Source organism: Betta splendens, chromosome 2 (genome assembly GCF_900634795.4).
Source record: "Betta splendens chromosome 2, fBetSpl5.4, whole genome shotgun sequence".
NCBI lineage: Eukaryota > Metazoa > Chordata > Actinopteri > Anabantiformes > Osphronemidae > Betta > Betta splendens.
Window position 1 is genome coordinate 23,540,976 of NC_040882.2, and position 22,160 is coordinate 23,563,135.

General features: G+C 42.4%; 4 protein-coding genes across 4 annotated transcripts; 1 reads left to right on the forward strand and 3 right to left on the reverse strand.

Annotated features, from left to right (window-relative positions):
* Positions 1-355: 355 nt before the first annotated feature.
* LOC114867666 (mucin-2-like) lies at positions 356-7,908 on the reverse strand (the record flags this gene model as incomplete). Its single annotated transcript, XM_055502556.1, has 5 exons — positions 356-518; positions 1,862-3,444; positions 3,508-4,284; positions 4,693-4,992; positions 5,692-7,908. Coding segments are annotated over 5 exons (5,040 nt in total), but the record flags the coding sequence as incomplete, so codon positions are not given.
* A 385-nt stretch (positions 7,909-8,293) lies between these two features.
* On the reverse strand, positions 8,294-9,582 carry LOC114867675 (uncharacterized). The gene is made up of 3 exons (XM_029170547.2): positions 9,559-9,582; positions 8,405-8,964; positions 8,294-8,333 (listed from the first exon to the last, which is right to left on the reverse strand). The coding sequence occupies exons 1-3, from the start codon at positions 9,580-9,582 to the stop codon at positions 8,294-8,296; spliced, it is 624 nt and encodes a 207-aa protein (XP_029026380.2).
* Positions 9,583-14,555: 4,973 nt separating this feature from the next.
* LOC114865755 (uncharacterized) lies at positions 14,556-16,675 on the reverse strand. Its single transcript, XM_029167177.2, has 7 exons — positions 16,398-16,675; positions 16,223-16,287; positions 15,884-16,068; positions 15,555-15,790; positions 15,395-15,456; positions 15,154-15,302; positions 14,556-15,061 (listed from the first exon to the last, which is right to left on the reverse strand). Exons 3-7 carry the CDS (start codon positions 16,023-16,025, stop codon positions 14,976-14,978), a joined length of 675 nt encoding a protein of 224 aa, XP_029023010.1. The 5' UTR covers positions 16,026-16,068; positions 16,223-16,287; positions 16,398-16,675; the 3' UTR covers positions 14,556-14,975.
* Positions 16,676-18,623: 1,948 nt separating this feature from the next.
* Positions 18,624-21,928, forward strand: LOC129603057 (integumentary mucin C.1-like). The gene is made up of 3 exons (XM_055502586.1): positions 18,624-18,713; positions 20,929-21,637; positions 21,879-21,928. Exons 1-3 carry the CDS (start codon positions 18,624-18,626, stop codon positions 21,926-21,928), a joined length of 849 nt encoding a protein of 282 aa, XP_055358561.1.
* The last annotated feature ends 232 nt before the right edge of the window (positions 21,929-22,160 follow it).

A 22,160-nucleotide genomic window follows, 5' to 3' on the forward strand; every position in this document is an offset into this window, starting at 1 on the left:
TCAAAGAAGTTGTAGATTGATCCATTGCTGTAAAAGGGGGAACAAAAGTGTCACGTTAAATATGATAACAAGGCCCCGATTGTTAAAATGTAAAAAAGAAAAAATTCAAAAAATAATTACCTGTATTTCAGAACAATAATGTCGATGAAGCTCGGAAAATCATTTTTAAAAAGAGGTTTAAGCTGTAAAAACATGAGGTATTCTTTGAGTACTGACTCAGTGCTTCTGACATATATTATTTATTTAAGTTTTTTTGTGTGAAGTTTTAACAGTGAGGCTTACCTGTGATGTTATCGTTGCAGTTCGCTGTATAAAACGTGCAGATAATGGATTATTTAAGTCACTTGTAAATGTGTCAGAGCGAGATCTGAAAACCACTGGTATTATTGCAGTTCCAGCTGTTGTAGATGCTGCAGTTGTTGTTGTTGTAGATGCAGTTGGTAGAGTTGTAGATGTTGTAGATGCTACAGTTGTTAAAGTTGCATTTGCAGGTGTAAAAGGTGTAGACACTGGACTGGCTGTAAACCAAGACCATACAGGTAAGAATTCACTTTACTTTGAATGCAGTGAAACACATGCTGGTTAGAGAAGAAGATGTACTGTTTACTTACATAAAACTGTAACTGTAGAGGGGTTTATGCTCACACTGAAATTATTAGTAGTGTTATTTGCAGCGTCTACTAATGTTTGGGCGACAACAGCATTTGATGGGAGATCTCCTGTGGTAGAAGATGAGTTGAAGACAAGTCCCATGTCCACTGCAGTTGCATCTGCTCTAGATTGAACTGTAGAAATACTGTATGACAGAACCAAAAGTTTAACTATATGTGACATCAGGTAAGTAGCTATTTATGTCTAAGTACACAAAATACAAAAGTAAACATCATGTAATAATATAAAGAAAAGTATAACTGCATAATCTTCAAAATCACTGTTAATGATGTTTTTACCTGAATTGTATTACAAAGCAGAAGTCAAACAGGACACCAAACCGCTCTCTATATATTATAGTGAACTGCAAAGATAAAAATACATAGATGTAGCATGCTAATGGATGCTAATTGTTCAAATTACTAATTCCAGTAAAACATAAACAATAAGTTGTATATGATGAATGTTACTCACCGTAAATACACAGCGGGATTCAAGGTTTTTGTATGCACTGCTGCTTTTGTTGGCAAGATCAGCTGAATAGGGTTGATTTACAGCTGCAGAGATGGTATACAGTATTGGAGCAACTGTTGTCGATTGGGTTGTAGTTGTTGCTGCTCCAGTTGTAGTTGTTGTTGCCCCAATTGTTGATGTTGTTGCTCCAGTTGTCTTTGTGGGTGCCTCAGTTGTGGTGGTTGTGGGTGCCTCAGTTGTGGTTGTGGTTGGCTCAGCTGTGGTTTTAGGCGCCTCAGTTGTGGTGGTTGTGGATGCCTCAGTTGTGGATGTGGGTGCCTCCTTCGTTGTAGTTGTTGGTGTCTCAGTTGTGGTTGTGGGTGTATCAGTTGTAGTTGTGGGTGCCTCAGTTGTGGTTGTGGGTGCCTCAGTTTTGGTTGTGGGCACCTCAGTTGTGGTTGTGGGTGGCTCAGTTGTGGTTGTGGGTGGCTCAGTTGTGGTTGTTGGTGCCTCAGTTGTAGTTGTGGGTGCCTCAGTTGAAGTTGTTGTTGCTTCAGTTGTGGTTGTTGTTGCTTCAGTTGTGGTTGTTGTGGTTGCTTCAGTTATGGTTGTTGTAGGGGCCTCAGTTGTTGTTGTTGTTGCTTCAGTTGTGGTTGTTGTTGTTTCAGTTGTGGTTGTTGTAGGGGCCTCAGTTGTTGTTGATGTTGCTTCAGTTGTGGTTGTTGTGGGTGCCTCAGTTGTTGTTGTTGTTGCTTCAGTTGTGGTTGTTGTAGGGACCTCAGTTGTTGTTGATTTTGCTTCAGTTGTGGTTGTTGTGGGTGCCTCAGTTGTTGTTGTTGTTGCTTCAGTTGTGGTTGTTGTAGGGGCCTCAGTTGTGGTTGTTGTAGGGGCCTCAGTTATTGTTGTTGTGGGTGCCTCAGTTGTGGTTGTTGTTGCTTCAGTTGTGGTTGTTGTAAGGGCCTCAGTTGTTGTTGATGTTGCTTCAGTTGTGGTTGTGGGTGCATCAGTTGTAGTTGTGGGTGCCTCAGTTGTGGTTGTGGGTGCCTCAGTTTTGGTTGTGGGCACCTCAGTTGTGGTTGTGGGTGGCTCAGTTGTGGTTGTGGGTGCCTCAGTTGTGGTTGTTGTTGCTTCAGTTGTGGTTGTTGTTGCTTCAGTTGTGGTTGTTGTAGGGGCCTCAGTTGTTGTTGTTGTTGCTTCAGTTGTGGTTGTTGTTGCTTTAGTTGTGGTTGTTGTAGGGACCTCAGTTGTTGTTAATGTTGCTTCAGTTGTGGTTTTTGTGGGTGCCTCAGTTGTTGTTGTTGTTGCTTCAGTTGTGGTTGTTGTGGGTGTCTCAGTTGTAGTTGTTGTGGTTGCTTCAGTTGTGGTTGTTGTAGGGGCCTCAGTTGTGGTTTTTGTGGGTGCCTCAGTTGTTGTTGTTGTTGCTTCAGTTGTTGTTGTTGTGGGTGCCTCGGTTGTGGTTGTTGTTGCTTCAGTTGTGGTTGTTGTTGCTTCAATTGCCGTTGTTGTGGGTGCCCCATTTGTGGTTGTTGTTGCTTCAGTTGTAGTTGTTGTTGCTTCAGTTGTTGTTGTTGTGGGTGTCTCAGTTGTGGTTGTGGTTGCTTCAGTTGTGGTTGTTGTGGGGGCTTCAGTTGTGGTTGTTGTAGGGGCCTCAGTTGTGGTTGTTGTTGCTTCAGTTGTGGTTGTTGTGGGGGCTTCAGTTGTGGTTGTTGTAGGGGCCTCAGTTGTGGTTGTTGTTGCTTCAGTTGTGGTTGTTGTTGCTTCAGTTGTGGTTGTGGTTGCTTCTGTTGTGGTTGTTGTGGGGGCCTCAGTTGTGGTTGTGGTTGCTTCAGTTGTGGTTGTTGTTGCTTCAGTTGTGGTTGTGGTTGCTTCAGTTGTGGTTGTTGTTGCTTCAATTGTCGGTGCCTCAGTTGTGGTTGTGGTGGCCTCTGTTGTGGTTGTTGTTGCTTCAGTTGTGGTTGTTGTGGGTGCCTCAGTTGTGGTTGTTGTGGGTGCCTCAGTTGTGGTTGTAGTTGCCTCAGTTGTGGTTGTGGTTGCTTCAGTTGTGGTTGTTGTGGGGGCTTCAGTTGTGGTTGTTGTAGGGGCCTCAGTTGTGGTTGTGGGGGCCTCAGTTGTGGTTGTTGTCGGGGCCTCAGTTGTGGTTGTTGTTGCTTCAGTTGTGGTTGTTGTGGGAGCTTCAGTTGTGGTTGTGGTTGCCTCAGTTGTGGTTGTTGTTGCTTCAGTTGTGGTCGTTGTGGGGGCTTGAGTTGTGGTTGTTGTGGGGGCCTCAGTTGTGGTTGTGGTTGCTTCAGTTGTGGTTGTTGTGGGGGCCTCAGTTGTGGTTGTGGTTGCTTCAGTTGTGGTTGTTGTTGCTTCAGTTGTCGGTGCCTCAGTTGTGGTTGTTGTGGTGGCCTCTGTTGTGGTTGTTGTTGCTTCAGTTGTGGTTGTAGTTGATTCTGTTGTGGTTGTTGTGGGGGCCTCAGTTGTGGTTGTGATTGCTTCAGTTGTGGTTGTTGTTGCTTCAGTTGTGGTTGTGGTTGCTTCAGTTGTGGTTGTTGTTGCTTCAGTTGTGGTTGTTGTTGCTTCAACTGTGGGTGCCTCAGTTGTTGTTGTTGTGGTGGCCTCTGTTGTGGTTGTTGTTGCTTCAGTTGTGGTTGTTGTGGATGCTTCAGTTGTTGTTGTTGTGGGTGCCTCAGTTGTGGTTGTAGTTGCCTCAGTTGTGGTTGTGGTTGCTTCAGTTGTGGTTGTTGTGGGGGCTTCAGTTGTGGTTGTTGTAGGGGCCTCAGTAGTGGTTGTTGTTGCTTCAGTTGTCGTTGTTGTGGGTGCTTCAGTTATGGTTGTTGTAGAGGCCTCAGTTGTAGTTGTTGTTGCTTCAGTTGTGGTTGTTGTTGCTTCAGTTGTGGTTGTTGTTGCTTCAGTTGTGGTTGTGGTTGATTCTGTTGTGGTTGTTGTGGGGGCCTCAGTTGTGGTTGTGGTTGCTTCAGTTGTGGTTGTTGTTGCTTCAGTTGTGGTTGTGGTTGCTTCAGTTGTGGTTGTTGTGGGGGCTTCAGTTGTGGTTGTTGTAGGGGCCTCAGTAGTGGTTGTTGTTGCTTCAGTTGTCGTTGTTGTGGGGGCTTCAGTTGTGGTTGTTGTAGAGGCCTCAGTTGTAGTTGTTGTTGCTTCAGTAGTTGTTGTTGTTGCTTCAGTTGTGGTTATTGTGGGTGCCTCAGTTGTGGTTATAGTTGCCTCAGTTGTGGTTGTGGTTGCTTCAGTTGTGGTTGTTGTTGCTTCAGTTGTGGTTGTGGTTGCTTCAGTTGTGGTTGTTGTGGGGGCTTCTGTTGTGGTTGCTTCAGTTGTAGTTGTGGTTTCTTCAGTTGTGGTTGTTGTGGGGGCCTCTGTTGTGGTTGTGGTTGCTTCAGTTGTGGTTGTTGTGGGTGCCTCAGTTGTGGTTGTAGTTCCCTCAATCGTGGTTGTTGTTGCTTCAGTTGTGGTTGTTGTGGGTGCCTCAGTTGTGGTTGTTGTTGCTTCAGTTGTAGTTGTTGTTGCTTCAGTTGTTGTTGTTGTGGGTGCCTCAGTTGTGGTTGTGGTTGCTTCAGTTGTGGTTGTTGTTTCCTCAGTTGTGGTTGTTGTTGCGTCAGTTGTGGTTGTTGTGGGGGCCTCTGTTGTGGTTGTGGGTGCTTCAGTTGTTGTTGTTGTGGGTGCCCCAGTTGTGGTTGTTGTTGCTTCAGTTGTAGTTGTTGTTGCTTCAGTTGTGGTTGTTGTGGGGGCCTCTGTTGTTGTTGTGGTTGCTTCAGTTGTAGTTGTGGTTGCTTCAGTTGTGGTTGTTGTGGGGGCCTCTGTTGTGGTTGTGGTTGCTTCAGTTGTTGTTGTTGTGGGTGCCCCAGTTGTGGTTGTTGTTGCTTCAGTTGTAGTTGTTGTTGCTTCAGTTGTGGTTGTTGTGGGGGCCTCTGTTGTTGTTGTGGTTGCTTCAGTTGTTGTTGTGGTTGCTTCAGTTGTGGTTGTTGTGGGGGCCGTTGTTGTGGTTGTGGTAGCTTCAGTTGTAGTTGTGGTTGCTTCAGTTGTGGTTGTTGTGGGGGCCTCTGTTGTGGTTGTGGTTGCTTCAGTTGTTGTTGTTGTGGGTGCCCCAGTTGTGGTTGTTGTTGCTTCAGTTGTAGTTGTTGTTGCTTCAGTTGTGGTTGTTGTGGGGGCCTCTGTTGTGGTTGCTTTAGTTGTAGTTGTGGTTTCTTCAGTTGTGGTTGTTGTGGGGGCCTCTGTTGTGGTTGTGGTTGCTTCAGTTGTGGTTGTTGTGGGTGCCTCAGTTGTGGTTGTGGGTGCCTCAGTTGTGGTTGTTGTTGCTTCAGTTGTGGTTGTTGTGGGTGCCTCAGTTGTGGTTGTTGTTGCTTCAGTTGTGGTTGTTGTTGCTTCAGTTGTAGTTGTTGTGGGTGCCTCAGTTGTGGTTGTTGTTGCTTCAGTTGTGGTTGTTGTTGCCTCAGTTGTGGTTGTTGTTGCGTCAGTTGTGGTTGTTGTGGTGGCCTCTGTTGTGGTTGTGGTTGCTTCAGTTGTTGTTGTTGTGGGTGCCCCAGTTGTGGTTGTTGTTGCTACAGTTGTAGTTGTTGTTGCTTCAGTTGTGGTTGTTGTGGGGGCCTCTGTTGTTGTTGTGGTTGCTTCAGTTGTAGTTGTGGTTGCTTCAGTTGTGGTTGTTGTGGGGGCCTCTGTTGTGGTTGTGGTTGCTTCAGTTGTCGTTGTTGTGGGTTCCCCAGTTGTGGTTGTTGTTGCTTCAGTTGTGGTTGTTGTTGCTTCAGTTGTGGTTGTTGTAGTGGCCTCCGTTGTGGTTGTTGTTGCTTCAGTTGTGGTTGTGGTTGCTTCAGTTGTGGTTGTTGTGGGTGCCTCAGTTGTGGTTGTTGTTGTAGCTTCAGTTGTGGTTGTTGTGGGTGCCTCAGTTGTGGTTGTTGTTGTAGCTTCAGTTGTGGTTGTTGTGGGTGACTCAGTTGTGGTTGTTGTTGCTTCAGTTGTTGTTGTGGTTGCTTCTGTTGTGGTTGTTGTGGGGGCCTCTGTTGTGGTTGTGGTTGCTTCAGTTGTCTTTGTTGTGGGTGCCCCAGTTGTTGTTGTTGTTGCTTCAGTTGTGGTTGAAGTGGGTGCCTCAGTTGTGGTTGTAGTTGCCTCAGTTGTGGTTGTTGTTGCTTCAGTTGTGGTTGTTGTAGGGGCCTCAGTTGTGGTTGTTGTTGCTTCAGTTGTGGTTGTTGTGGGTGCTTCAGTTGTGGTTGTAGTTGCCTCAGGTGTGGAGGTGGTTGCTGCAGTTGTTGTTGTTGTTGCTTCAGTTGTGGTTGTTGTTGCTTCAGTTGTAGTTGTTGTGGGTGCCTCAGTTGTGGTTGTTGTTGCTTCAGTTGTGGTTGTGGTTGCTTCAGTTGTGGTTGTTGTGGGTGCCTCAGTTGTGGTTGTTGTTGTAGCTTCAGTTGTGGTTGTTGTGGGTGCCTCAGTTGTTGTTGTTGTTGTTGCTTCAGTTGTGGTTGTTGTAGGGGTCTCAGTTGTGGTTGTTGTTGCTTCAGTTGTTGTTGTGGTTGCTTCTGTTGTGGTTGTTGTGGGGGCCTCTGTTGTGGTTGTGGTTGCTTCAGTTGTCGTTGTTGTGGGTGCCCCAGTTGTTGTTGTTGTTGTTTCAGTTGTGGTTGTTGTTGCTTCAGTTGTGGTTGTTGTTGCTTCAGTTGTTGTGGTTGCTTCTGTTGTGGTTGTTGTGGGGGCCTCTGTTGTGGTTGTGGTTGCTTCAGTTGTCGTTGTTGTGGGTGCCCCAGCTGTTGTTGTTGTTGCTTCAGTTGTGGTTGTTGTTGCTTCAGTTGTGGTTGAATTGGGTGCCTCAGTTGTGGTTGTAGTTGCCTCAGTTGTGGTTGTTGTTGCTTCAGTTGTGGTTGTTGTAGGGGCCTCAGTTGTGGTTGTTGTTGCTTCAGTTGTGGTTGTTGTGGGTGCTTCAGTTGTGGTTGTAGTTGCCTCAGTTGTGGTTGTGGTTGCTTCAGTTGTGGTTGTTGTTGCTTCAGTTGTGGTTGTTGTTGCTTCAGTTGTGGTTGATGTGGTTGCTTCAGTTGTGGTTGTTGTAGGGGCCTCAGTTGTGGTTGTAGTGGCCTCCGTTGTGGTTGTTGTTGCTTCAGTTGTGGTTGTTGTGGGTGCTTCAGTTGTGGTTGTAGTTGCCTCAGGTGTGGAGGTGGTTGCTGCAGTTGTTGTTGTTGTTGCTTCAGTTGTGGTTGTTGTTGCTTCAGTTGTGGTTGTTGTTGCTTCAGTTGTGGTTGTTGTGGTTGCTTCAGTTGTGGTTGTTGTAGGGGCCTCAGTTGTGGTTGTAGTGGCCTCAGTTGTTGTTGTGGTTGCTTCAGTTGTGGTTGTTGTGGGGGCTTCTGTTGTGGTTATGGTTGCTTCAGTTGTCGTTGTTGTGGGTGCCCCAGTTGTGGTTGTTGTTGCTTCAGTTGTAGTTGTTGTTGCTTCAGTTGTGGTTGTTGTGGGGGCCTCTGTTGTTGTTGTGGTTGCTTCAGTTGTAGTTGTGGTTGCTTCAGTTGTGGTTGTTGTGGGGGCCTCTGTTGTGGTTGTGGTTGCTTCAGTTGTTGTTGTTGTGGGTGCCCCAGTTGTGGTTGTTGTTGCTTCAGTTGTAGTTGTTGTTGCTTCAGTTGTTGTTGTTGTGGGTGTCTCAGTTGTGGTTGTGGTTGCTTCAGTTGTGGTTGTTGTGGGGGCCTCTGTTGTTGTTGTGGTTGCTTCAGTTGTAGTTGTGGTTGCTTCAGTTGTGGTTGTTGTGGGGGCCTCTGTTGTGGTTGTGGTTGCTTCAGTTGTTGTTGTTGTGGGTGCCCCAGTTGTGGTTGTTGTTGCTTCAGTTGTAGTTGTTGTTGCTTCAGTTGTTGTTGTTGTGGGTGTCTCAGTTGTGGTTGTGGTTGCTTCAGTTGTGGTTGTTGTTGCCTCAGTTGTGGTTGTTGTTGCTTCAGGTGTTGTTGTGGTTGCTTCAGTTGTCGTTGTTGTGGGTTCCCCAGTTGTGGTTGTTGTTGCTTCAGTTGTGGTTGTTGTTGCTTCAGTTGTGGTTGTTGTTGCTTCAGTTGTTGTGGTTGCTTCTGTTGTGGTTGTTGTGGGGGCCTCTGTTGTGGTTGTGGTTGCTTCAGTTGTCGTTGTTGTGGGTACCCCAGCTGTTGTTGTTGTTGCTTCAGTTGTGGTTGTTGTTGCTTCAGTTGTGGTTGAATTGGGTGCCTCAGTTGTGGTTGTAGTTGCCTCAGTTGTGGTTGTTGTAGGGGCCTCAGTTGTGGTTGCAGTGGCCTCCGTTGTCGTTGTTGTTGCTTCAGTTGTGGTTGTTGTGGGTGCCTCAGTTGCGGTTGTAGTTGCCTCAGTTGTGGTGGTGGTTGCTTCAGTTGTGGTTGTTGTTGCTTCAGTTGTGGTTGTTGTTGCTTCAGTTGTGGTTGCTTCAGTTGTGGTTGTTGTAGGGGCCTCAGTTGTGGTTGTAGTGGCCTCCGTTGTGGTTGTTGTTGCTTCAGTTGTGGTTGTTGTGGGTGCTTCAGTTGTGGTTGTAGTTGCCTCAGGTGTGGAGGTGGTTGCTGCAGTTGTTGTTGTTGTTGCTTCAGTTGTGGTTGTTGTTGCTTCAGTTGTGGTTGTTGTTGCTTCAGTTGTGGTTGTTGTGGTTGCTTCAGTTGTGGTTGTTGTAGGGGCCTCAGTTGTGGTTGTAGTGGCCTCAGTTGTTGTTGTGGTTGCTTCAGTTGTGGTTTTTGTGGGGGCTTCTGTTGTGGTTATGGTTGCTTCAGTTGTCGTTGTTGTGGGTGCCCCAGTTGTGGTTGTTGTTGCTTCAGTTGTAGTTGTTGTTGCTTCAGTTGTGGTTGTTGTGGGTGCTTCAGTTGTGGTTGTAGTTGCCTCCGTTGTCGTTGTTGTTGCTTCAGTTGTGGTTGTTGTGGGTGCCTCAGTTGCGGTTGTAGTTGCCTCAGTTGTGGTGGTGGTTGCTTCAGTTGTGGTTGTTGTTGCTTCAGTTGTGGTTGTTGTTGCTTCAGTTGTGGTTGTTGTGGTTGCTTCAGTTGTGGTTGTTGTAGGGGCCTCAGTTGTGGTTGTAGTGGCCTCCGTTGTGGTTGTTGTTGCTTCAGTTGTGGTTGTTGTGGGTGCCTCAGTTGTTGTTGTTGTTGCCTCAGTTGTGGTTGTTGTAGGTGCCTCGGTTGTGGTTGTAGTTGTCTCAGTTGTGGTTGTTGTTGCTTCAGTTGTGGTTGTTGTAGGGGCCTCAGTTGTGGTTGTTGTTGCTTCAGTTGTTGTTGTAGTTGCTTCAGTTGTGGTTGTTGTGGGGGCTTCTGTTGTGGTTATGGTTGCTTCAGTTGTCGTTGTTGTGGGTGCCCCAGTTGTGGTTGTTGTTGCTTCAGTTGTAGTTGTTGTTGCTTCAGTTGTGGTTGTTGTGGGTGCCTCAGTTGTGGTTGTAGTTGCCTCAGTTGTGGTTGTTGTTGCTTCAGTTGTGGTTGTTGTTGCTTCAGTTGTGGTTGTGGTTGCTTCAGTTGTGGTTGTTGTGGGGGCCTCAGTTGTTGTTGTTGTTACCTCAGTTGTGGTTGTTGGTGCCATTGTTGTGGTTGCGGGTACTTCAGTTGTGGTGGTTGTGGGCAACTCAGTTGTGGTTGTTGGTGCCTCAGTTGTTGTTGCTTGTGCTTCCCTTGCTTTTCCTTCTAGCATCAGGACTGTGATCCGGAATGGTAAAATATATATTTTTTTAAAATAATTTTTTTAGACCAATTTCTGACGTATTTTAGGAACTGAAAGCATTAATGTGTAGGTGCATAAATACATATCAATAATAGTTTTGTAATACCATTGTAATTTGTCATATTTCTTAAACATAATTAAATTCTATAAAGAACCCTTAAATTAATTGTCACAAAATGTCCTTACCTAGTACAATCAGGAGGATGGCCATCTTTATGACTTCCATCATGCTCCTTTTAAATCTGTAAAATAAACCGTATAACTTAGCATATGTTGAAGTTTAACATTCAGCCATTTTTAAAAGTTCTGTAAAATCTTGGGACGTTGTGCACTGTGTTAAATTGATTTTGGTAAAAACAAATTTCTTAATAAATTTATCAAAATAATTGAGTATTCCTACTTGGCTGTGCTCACACTTTAATTGTTCCTCATATAAATGTTATAAAATTGTAATTGGTAAAAAACAAACAAACCTATGCCTTACCTATTTAAAACAACACAGTGAAGCACAGTAGTTCCCTGGTGGCTCAATGATTTAATCATTAAACTTGGCTCCTTGAGATGGAAATCTAACCAGTACAGTATAAGACCCAGCAGGCACACAATCGACTTTAAACCGACCTTTAACCTTAAAATATCATTGAAATATTGTCAGCTATTGTTGTGACGTTGATGCAACATTGAAACAACGTTGGTTGCTGATGGTTGTAATAAGGTGAACAACATACTTTTACTTACAAATTAACAATGAAATATTGTCAGTTGTTTTTGTGACGTTGAAGCAACATTGAAACACTTGATCTGTGTTTCAGTGTTTATCAGTGATTAACGTGAAATGCCCGTTTGCCCCATTAACGTTGGTTCACCTTTTGAAAATCAACACATAACCCACTGGTCATTCAGCAATAATATGACGTTCATTCAACTATAATCCAACACTGAAAAGACGTAAATGTCCTTACTGTGGGATCAATAAAAATTACAATAGAAATATGTGAAAACAAATTCTGATTTCCAATTCAAGAACCCAATGGGTTCACAGAGCTCATTCTCATTTACATTTCTTTCATCTTTACACTGACCTCAGCATGCAGGAGCCTAGCCCAACTGTCAATCAACTGAGAAGCAAGTCATCAGTCTATCACAATGAGACAGAGCCTCTTACAACTTACAACTTAAATTTCAGGGTCTTTATTTCAGTCTAACTGCATATAATTAGTGTTATAATTTTATCATTTAACTCTTGACTATTTTTTGTGTCACAATATTACTGTTTACTTCTGCTTGACAGTTGCTGCAGTCAAGAACCTACAGTAAAACAACCTTTAATCAAATTGATACAAAATGATCTTACTAAGAATCTCTTTATCAAATTTTGGTGGTTAAGTGGTTAATTATTAGAAATACGAATTTCTGATTATTTATTTTTGTGTGTATAACATTGTACTGGTTTAGTATTCAAATATATTTCTAAAATTAAAAACAAATGAAATATAAAAAAATAATCAAACTATACATTTATAAAATGTACTTACCCAAAATAGACAGAAGAATACGTACAAATTCTTCTTTTATTGAATATTTATATTGGTTTTACTGAATCCTTCTTCCAGTTGTGAAAAGGCAAATCCTTCACTTACTGTGATACTTGACATGTTTTAAAGCGTTTTAATGTAGGGAGGGAACAACCATCTGTGACGCAACTCTTTTTTTTAAACGTAAGATCAACAGCCATCACCCCGTCAGTCTTTGTGAAATTCAATGCGTAACACCTAGGAAAAAATGCTGGTACATTCCTGAAATGAATTTCTTCCAGTTTTACCACATGTCGAAACAAGTGAAAAAAGAGGGCTACTGCGGTGACGTGAAGCTGTAAAGCACACAATATTATGTGTATGATATTCGGAGTAATCTTACAAAATATTTAAAAGGCACAATGCAGTTCAAAAAAGCAGCATTTATATGCTGAAACAAAAAGTGTAAATTAATCATTGTTTAATTTCCTCATATTTCTTTTAGGGAGTGTCAGCCTCTAGCAGTCTGATGCCAAATAAAATATGTCATTTAATAAACCACGTCTAACTATTATTTTATAGGGGCTCTCACATGTGCCCCTTGACTTTTTGAACATGTTTTATCAGTTAATGATGGATTTGCTCTGTCGTGCGTTTGTACATACAAAAACCTAAAAATATTTCCATAGATTGTTGTTGCTTACAGAATGCAAAACAGTTTGTTTCAGTGACGTTGTCCTTTGTTGTTTTTATGTTCCACTTCCAGGAACACATTGGTTACACACTTTAAAAACCCCTGCAGTGACTTTTAAAGTGGGTTTAGTTTTGTTTTTACAATATATTGTAGATATATGTTGATTTATGTCTTGATTTATTTCATGATTATAAAAATTGCATAGTTTTATATATATTGTATTGTATTACTGTGTTATAATATTGTAATTTTTTTTAACCTTTTTAACATTACTATCAAAGACCTTAGCATCAGAGGACAATTAGGATCAGATTTGGTTGGTTTGTCAGCAAGATTATTTACTCGACCATGTTTGTCTGTGTAATTTACAATATAAATGCAAGATTACCAAGTGTGTGAAATGATAAAACTTATTTGGACTAAAATAAAACAAATATAACAATAAAGTCATCATAATGTGAGATAATAATAGTAATCTTGTCAACATTTATTAGAATTGAGTGGATGGAGTGTTTATTTTTAAGTAGTTTTAACTTTATTTACTCCTTATTTTTTAATTATATACGAAATACAACTATAGCGGTTGTATGCTGAAAAATAGTAAATATTTTGCCTTTTATTACTCAATGCGCATTCGGTTTCTGTCAGACTTAAGATAGACATGCTCTGACGTCACGTACGTAGCTAATAACGACCTCGTGACACCAAGGCAGCAGGAATTTTTAAAAGACATCCGTCTCTAACCTGAGATCATGTGTTTACTCTGAAATGTTTTTTTAAACATTTTCATTACAAACACAGATTTTATTACAGAACAAATATTTTTACGGTTTAAGATTTTAGATTCATACACAACACCCACACAGACAATTAAACTCTGACCATCGAAATATCTGACAGATCAATATTTAAAATACACCTTGAGTTTATTTTAATTTATTAAGTTTTGGTATTTGTATATTTAAGTTTGCGTTTCCGTTTAACCTTTTAGACAAATATCACATTAAATATTTGATTTTGTTGAGATTCAACTATATCAGAGTTTTTCATAAACGAAAACCGAACAATCAAACATTCTCACGGGACGCGAGATGGCATCTTAATGCTGCTGGTAAAGCCGGACTGTCCGCTTTGATCGTTTGTTTCCGCTTCGTGCTGCTGCCGCATTTCTGTGTCTGTTCAGTGCAGTTTTTTCTAAAAAAATATAACCGTTGCGCATTTATCAAAACCTCTAAATGTAAATCTGTTGTTACTAAATTGGAGAGCAGAATCTTCTGCTTGGTAATTCAAATCAGAATAGACATGGGTGAGTCGTGATTGGGCTGGTGTTGAGGAGCCAGATCAGTCTGAGGCGTTCGGTCCCCAACGCGTCGTCAAAGTCGTGTGTCCCCATTTGTTTCACGCAAACATCGCTCATTGTTTCTTGATCCTCAAAGACAAAAATGAGACCATGAAACGGCACTTAACAATCGTAGGCTTAGGGAACTAATAAACAGAGAATGAGTGGAGATAAATCGGCCCATCGCTCTCTCTCTCTCTCTATCTCTCCCTCTCTCTCTCTTTCTATGTCTTTCTCTCTCTCTCACAGACACACACAAATCCCCTGCAGGCTACAAGGTGTGTGTGAGTGGATCAAAAACACATCTGCACAATCACTTCATTATAAACTTATTTCACAATTATACAAAGCTAACAGCTGAACAACCAATTCATTGATGTGGTCAGAGATCAATATATTGTCTCTGAAAGGCTCATCTGCTACGGACATTTTTTTGAGTCTGTCTGAGTGTTGCATGTTCTTGCTGTTGCTGCATGGATTTTATTTTGCTTCCTCCCACACTCAAACAGTAAAGCTAAAATGTGGCATCTTTCTCTACTGGACATTCTGCTATATTACCTTAATTAAGTTAAACTGACAATGTTTGATATATATGGTATGTTGATATATGTTTACATATGTTTTTTAGAAATTATTAAACATTTAGTATGAAAATGTCCGTGTAGACACAGGATCTAAACAAACAAGGACACAGAAAGTAAGGATTCACTAGAGAAACCAGATATAAGGGAGTTAGAAACTGTGTTTCAGGGGGCAACCAGCAGTTTAGGTGGATGAATGTGCGGCAGGGAAATGAGCTGGGGAATGGAACTAGGAGGAGGAAAACAATGGCATATGAGCATCGATGAACGAGGCAAATATGTCAATGGTCCAGGTCTGGTCTTAGAAACAGCAGGGAGGTCGGGAGGAAACGTAAGTATCCAGAAGGATCCACAGTAGGTACTGATCCACAGTATGTAATCCAAAACACACCCAGTATGGTTGAACAAAAAGCTCCTCAAAGTCCAAAATAAAAAATTCTACAAATGTCCAATCAGAACAAAAGCCGGAGGAAAAAATGTTCTGCGAATCTTCTTCTGAAGAGAAAGTTTGCTGGGACAAACATATCAGAGCAGGTCATCTTCTCCAGTCAAATTTTCAAGATTTAAATATTTTTTCCAACTCAGAGTAACAAACATCTTGGCCATGTAAGTATTCCTACTTCTATGATTTAGAAATAATACTTGAAAAATCAAAAAAAGGCAAAAAAGACTTATTCTGCCAAAGATATAAAACATCACAAAAGAACTATATTTCATTATTTTCTTTATTATGAAAATTATTTTGTCAGAGAAAAAAGAACAGGATATAATTATTTATGATTAAATAATCAATACATTTAATAAATACATTTAAAATAAATAGGAGCAGTAATTGTACATTTATACTGTGCATTATGTTCAAGTCCATTTATTTCATTTAATGTTTAGTCTCCAGTCTGTCCAGTTTATTCATCAGGCAAACAAGACTAAAGCTTCATCAGGTTAAATTTAGCTAGAAAACAGTGCTCAGAAAAGCAAGAAACAGTGCAATAGTAGAGTATATAATAGAGTTCAAGAAATCCCAGGGTATAATAAATATTTTGTTAGTTTTGCCAATATTCTATTGATTCAGTGATTTTAATTTTAATTTTATTTGATATTTATGATTCACCTTAGTTCAGCACAGACTATTGGTGGCTTGACAGTAGCAATGACAACAGCACGAGGCAGGACGCAGTGACGAGGCTGATCTTGTGTGCTACTCCACCTGAAGCTGTGAATGAAATAAGAATCCATATTCAAATAGAGTAAACTGATAATTTTGTAATATTTGAATGATTAAAACTGGGATTCAACATCACTTACGTATGTTATTCACAATGATGGAGCTGACATCAATGTCAAAGCCAGTGACAAATGAAGATGCGTTAATCAGAACATTTGCAATCTGAGTGTTGTTAGGAACGGATGTGCTACTAAAGCTCAGGTCAAAGAAGTTGTCAATTGATCCATTCCTGCAAGAGGGGGAACAAAAGTGTCATGTTAACTATGATAAGAAAGCCACGATTGTTAAAGTGTAAAAAAGAAAATATTAAAAAGAAATTACCTGTATTTCACAATAGTCATGTTGATTAAGCTTGGAAAATCATTTTTAAAAAGAGGTTTGAGCTGTGAAAACATGAGGTATTCTTTGAGTACTTACTCAGTGTTTCTGACATTTATTTATGTTTTTGTGTTTTAACACAAGTTTTAACAGTGAGGCTTACCTGTGATGTTATCGTTGCAGTTCGCTGTATAAAACGTGCAGATAATGGATTATTTAAGTCACTTGTAAATGTGTCCAAGCGAGATTTGAATGTCACTGGTATTATTGAAATGCCAACTGTTGTAGCTGCTGTAGTTGTTGTTGTTGTAGATGCAGTTGGTAGAGTTGTAGATGTTGTAGATGCTACAGTTGTTAAAGTTGCATTTGCAGGTGTAAAAGGTGTAGACACTGGACTGGCTGTAAACCAAGACCATACAGGTAAGAATTCACTTTACTTTGAATGCAGTGAAACACATGCTGGTTAGAGAAGAAGATGTACTGTTTACTTACATAAAACTGTAACTGTAGAGGGGTTTATGCTCACACTGAAATTATTAGTAGTGTTATTTGCAGCGTCTACTAATGTTTGGGCGACAACAGCATTTGATGGGAGATCTCCTGTGGTAGAAGATGAGTTGAAGACAAGTCCCATGTCCACTGCAGTTGCATCTGCTCTAGATTGAACTGTAGAAATACTGTATGACAGAACCAAAAGTTTAACTATATGTGACATCAGGTAAGTAGCTATTTATGTCTAAGTACACAAAATACAAAAGTAAACATCATGTAATAATATAAAGAAAAGTATAACTGCATAATCTTCAAAATCACTGTTAATGATGTTTTTACCTGAATTGTATTACAAAGCAGAAGTCAAACAGGACACCAAACCGCTCTCTATATATTATAGTGAACTGCAAAGATAAAAATACATAGATGTAGCATGCTAATGGATGCTAATTGTTCAAATTACTAATTCCAGTAAAACATAAACAATAAGTTGTATATGATGAATGTTACTCACCGTAAATACACAGCGGGATTCAAGGTTTTTGTATGCACTGCTGCTTTTGTTGGCCAGATCAGCTGAATAGGGTTGATTTACAGCTGCAGAGATGGTATACAGTATTGGAGCAACTGTTGTCGATTGGGTTGTAGTTGTTGCTGCTCCAGTTGTAGTTGTTGTTGCCCCAATTGTTGATGTTGTTGCTCCAGTTGTCTTTGTGGGTGCCTCAGTTGTGGTGGTTGTGGGTGCCTCAGTTGTGGTTGTGGTTGGCTCAGCTGTGGTTTTAGGCGCCTCAGTTGTGGTGGTTGTGGATGCCTCAGTTGTGGATGTGGGTGCCTCCTTCGTTGTAGTTGTTGGTGTCTCAGTTGTGGTTGTGGGCGCTTCAGTTGTGGTTGTGGGTGCCTCAGTTGTGGTTGTGGGTGCCTCAGTTGTGGTTGTGGGCACCTCAGTTGTGGTTGTGGGTGCTTCAGTTGTGGTTGTGGGTGCTTCAGTTGTGGTTGTTGGTGCCTCAGTTGTGGTTGTGTGTGCCTCAGTTGTGGTTGTTGTTGGTGCTTCAGTTGTGGTTGTTGTGGGTGCTTCAGTTGTGGTTGTTGTGGTTGCTTCAGTTGTTGTTGTTGTGGGTGCCTCAGTTGTGGTTGTTGTTGCTTCAGTTGTGGTTGTTGTTGTTTCAGTTGTGGTTGTTGTAGGGGCCTCAGTTGTTGTTGATGTTGCTTCAGTTGTGGTTGTTGTGGGTGCCTCAGTTGTTGTTGTTGTTGCTTCAGTTGTGGTTGTTGTAGGGACCTCAGTTGTTGTTGTTGTTGCTTCAGTTGTGGTTGTTGTGGGTGCCTCAGTTGTTGTTGTTGTTGCTTCAGTTGTGGTTGTTGTGGGGGCCTCAGTTGTGGTTGTTGTGGGTGCCTCAGTTGTGGTTGTTGTGGGTGCCTCAGTTGTGGTTGTTGTTGCTTCAGTTGTGGTTGTTGTGGGAGCCTCAGTTGTTGTTGCTGTAGCTTCAGTTGTGGTTGTGGGTGCCTCAGTTGTGGTTGTGGGTGCCTCAGTTGTGGTTGTGGGTGCCTCAGTTGTGGTTGTGGGCACCTCAGTTGTGGTTGTGGGTGCCTCAGTTGTGTTGTGGGATGAAGCAACCACAACAACCTCAACTGGAAAGAAAACAACAACCACAACCTGAAGCAACAAACAAAACAACAACTGACCGGCACCAACAAATAAAACTGAGGGCACCAACAACCACAACGAGCCACCCCACAACCACAACTGAGGTGCCCACAACAAAAACTGAGGCCACCCACAACCAACAACTGAGGACACAAACTCAACATGATGCAACCACAACCCACAACATAAGCAACATCAACAACAAACTGAGGCACCTACAGCAACCAAACCTGAAGCACGAACAACAAACAACAACTGGGTCCCCTAAACAACAACAACTTGAAAGCAAACCAAACAACACAACTGAGTCACCCACAACAACCCAACAATATGAGCAACATCAACAAAACAACTGGAGGCCCCTACAACAAATCAACAACTGAAACAACAACAACCACAAACTAAAAACAACCACAACAAATGCAACGAGGCCACCCACAACAACCACAATGAAGCAAAAAACAACCACAACTTGAGGTTACCCACAACAACCACAAAACTGAAGCCAATCCAAACACACAACTGAAAGTCCTACAACAACACATGAAGCGCAACAACAACAACAACTGGAGTCACCCACAAACACAACCACAAACTGAAGCACATCAAACAACACCGATGAGGGCCCTACAACAACCACAACTGAACACAACAAACAACCACAACCTGGAAAAACAACAACCACAACCGAGGCACCCAACAACCACAAAATGAAGCAAACAACAAACAAACAATGAGGACACCCACAAAAACCACAACTTGAGGCCCCTACCAAACCACAATGAAGCAACCACACACAATACACTAATGAGACACCCAACAACAACCCACAATGACATAGCAACACAAAAACACGAGGACCCACCAAAAACCACAACATGAAGCACAACATTAACAACAATAGGTCTCAAACCAACTTGAAAACAAAACAAACCACAACTGATCAGCAACAACAACAAATGGCAACAAAAAACAATGAGGCCCCTACAACAACCCATAAACTAAAGTCAACCCACAACAACCACAAAATGACGCACAACAACAAAACAACCCTGAAGCAACAAAAACCATCAAACTGAGGCAACCAACAAACTACAAATGAGGCCCCACAACCACCAACTGAAGCACCCACACACCACACTGAGGATGCCCACACCAAAAAATGACGACAACCCACAACCCACAACAGTGAGGCCACCCACAACTACAAGGATGGCCCCAAACAACCACAACATGAAGCAACTAAAGCAACAAACTGCAGGCCCCCCTACAACAACCACAACTGAAGCACAAAAACAACATAACACGAACAACCAACACCACAAATGGGGCACCCCCACAACAACGGGCAATTGAACGGCAACAACAACCACAACTTGAAGACAAAAACAACACAAAAGGGGGCACCCCACAACACAACGGCAATTTGAAGCAACAACAACACAACTGAGGGTACCCACCAAAAACCCCAAACGAAAGCAAACAACAATACCGCGATGAAGACAACAAAACAACCCACCAAACTGGGGCAACCCACAACACCCACAATGAAGCAGCCACCAACCACAACAGACGGCCGGCGAGAACAACCAACTTGAATCAACGACACCCAACAACAATGAAAGCCACAAGACCACAAATGAGGCCTCTAGGACAACCACAAACGAAGCACACAAACCAAAACTGAGGCACTACAACCAAAAATGAGGCACCACAACAACCACAACTGAAGAGACCACAAACCACAACAGAGGGCACCACAACAACAAACATACTGAAGCAACACACAACCAACAACGAGGCACCCACAACAACCACAACCTGAGGCCCTTACAACAACCACAACGAAGAGAGAAAACCCACAACAACACCAACTGAGGTCACCACAAACACAAACAAATGAGGCACCCACAACAATCCACAACTGAGGCCCACCCTACAAACAACCCACAAATGAAGCAACCACAACAACTACACTGAGACACCCACAAAAACCACAAACTGAAGACAACAACAACCAAAAAATATGAGGCACCCCACAACAACCACAAATGAAAGCAACATCAACAACACAACTGAAGTCCTACAACAACAACAAACTGAAGAAACACAACAACAAACAACTGAGTCACCCACACAACCACAACTGAAGCAACATCAACAACCAACTGGGCCCCCCCTACAAACCACAACTGCAAAAACAACAACACACTGAAAGCAAACAACAAAAACCAAACGAGCACAACAAACACAACAACTGAAGAAAGAACAACACAAAAAACTGAGGCACCCACAACAACCACAACTGAGGCCCTCATAATCACCACCACAACTGAAGCAACAACAACTACAACTGAGTCACCCACAACAACTACAACTGAAGCAACAACAACAACCACAACTGAGGCACCCACAACAACAACACAGAAGCAACATAAAACAAACAACTGAAAGTCCTTAAACAACTACAACTGAAGCAACAACAACAACAACTGAGGACCACCCACAAAAACCCAACTGAAAGCAAAATTAACAACAACTGAGGTCCAACAAAACAAACCACAACTGAAGCACAAACAACACAACTGAAGCCCTACAAAAACACCACAAACTCGCCCCTCAACAACATAACTAACAAGCAACCACAACGAAGCCAACAACAACAAACAACTGAGGCACCCACAAAATAACACACTGAGGCCCCTACAACAACCACAAACTGAAGCAACCACAACAAACTACAAGATGACACCCACAAACAACCACAATGAAGCAACAACAACAAACAACTGAGGGCACCCACAAAAACCACAATGATAGCAACAAATTAACAACAACACTGAGGTCACACAAAAACCAACAACTGAAACACAACAACCAACCAAACTGAAGCAACAACAACACAAACTGAGGCCCCTACAACAACCATAACTAAAGCAAACCCCAACAACCCACAATGAAGCAAACAACAACAACAAACTCCTGAAGCCCCAAAAACCACAAATGAGGCACCCAACAATACAAACTGACACCCACAACCACAACTGAGGTGCCCACAACCACAACTGAGGTGCCCACAACCAAAACTGAGGCACCCACAACCACAACTGAGGCACCCACAACTACAACTGATGCACCCACAACCACAACTGAAGCAACATCAACAACAACTGAGGCCCCTACAACAACCACAACTGAAGCAACAACAACCACAACTGAAGCAACAACAACCACAAATGGGGCACCCACAACAACGGCAATTGAAGCAACAACAACCACAACTGAAGCAACAACAACCACAAATGGGGCACCCACAACAACGGCAATTGAGAAAAAAAAACAAAAAAATGATCAAGGGGTACCCACAAACGACACCAAAACTTGAAGAAAAAATAAAATACAGCTTAAAGCAACAAACAACAACAAATTGGGGCCACCACAAACAACCACAACTGAAGCAGCCACAACCACAACAGAGGCCCCGAGAACAACCACAACTGAATCAACCACAACAACAACTGAAGCAACAAGAACCACAACTGAGGCCTCTAGGACAACCACAACTGAAGCAACCACAACCAAAACTGAGGCAACTACAACCACAACTGAGGCACCCACAACAACCACAACTGAAGCAACAACAACCACAACAGAGGCACCCACAACAACAACAACTGAAGCTACAACAACAACAACAACTGAGGCACCCACAACAACCACAACTGAGGCCCCTACAACAACCACAACCGAAGAAACCACAACAACAACAACTGAGGTACCCACAACAACCACAACTGAGGCACCCACAACAACCACAACTGAGGCCCCACAACCACAACTGAAGCAACCACAACAACTACAACTGAGACACCCACAACAACCACAACTGAAGCAACAACAACAACAACTGAGGCACCCACAACAACCACAACTGAAGCAACATCAACAACAACTGAAGTCCTTACAACAACAACAACTGAAGCAACAACAACAACAACTGAGTCACCCACAACAACCACAACTGAAGCAACATCAACAACAACTGAGGCCCCTACAACAACCACAACTGAAACAACAAACAACCACAACTGAAGCAACAACAACCACAACCGAGGCACCACAACAACAAACAACTGAAGACAAAACAACAACAACCAAATGAGGCACCAACAAAAACCACAAATGGAGGCCCCCTACACCAACCACAATGAAGAGCAACCACAACAACTACAACTGAGACACCCACAACAAACCACAACTGAAGAAACCAACAACAAAACTGAGGCAAACAACAACCACAACTGAAAGCAACAATCAACAACAACTGATTCCTTAAACAACAACAACTGCAAGCAACAAACAACAACAACTCTGAAGGCACCCACACAAAAAAACGCAACTGAAGCAACATTAACAACAACTGAGGTACCTACAAAACCACACTGAAGCAACAACAACCACAACTGGAAGCAACAAACAAACAACAACTGAGGGCCCCTACAAAACCATAACTAAAGCAACCAAGATGAAGCAAACAACAACCACAAACTGGAAGCAACCAAAAACCACAAAATGAGGCACCACAACTACAACTTGAGGCACCCACAACCACAACAATGAGGCCATCCACAACCA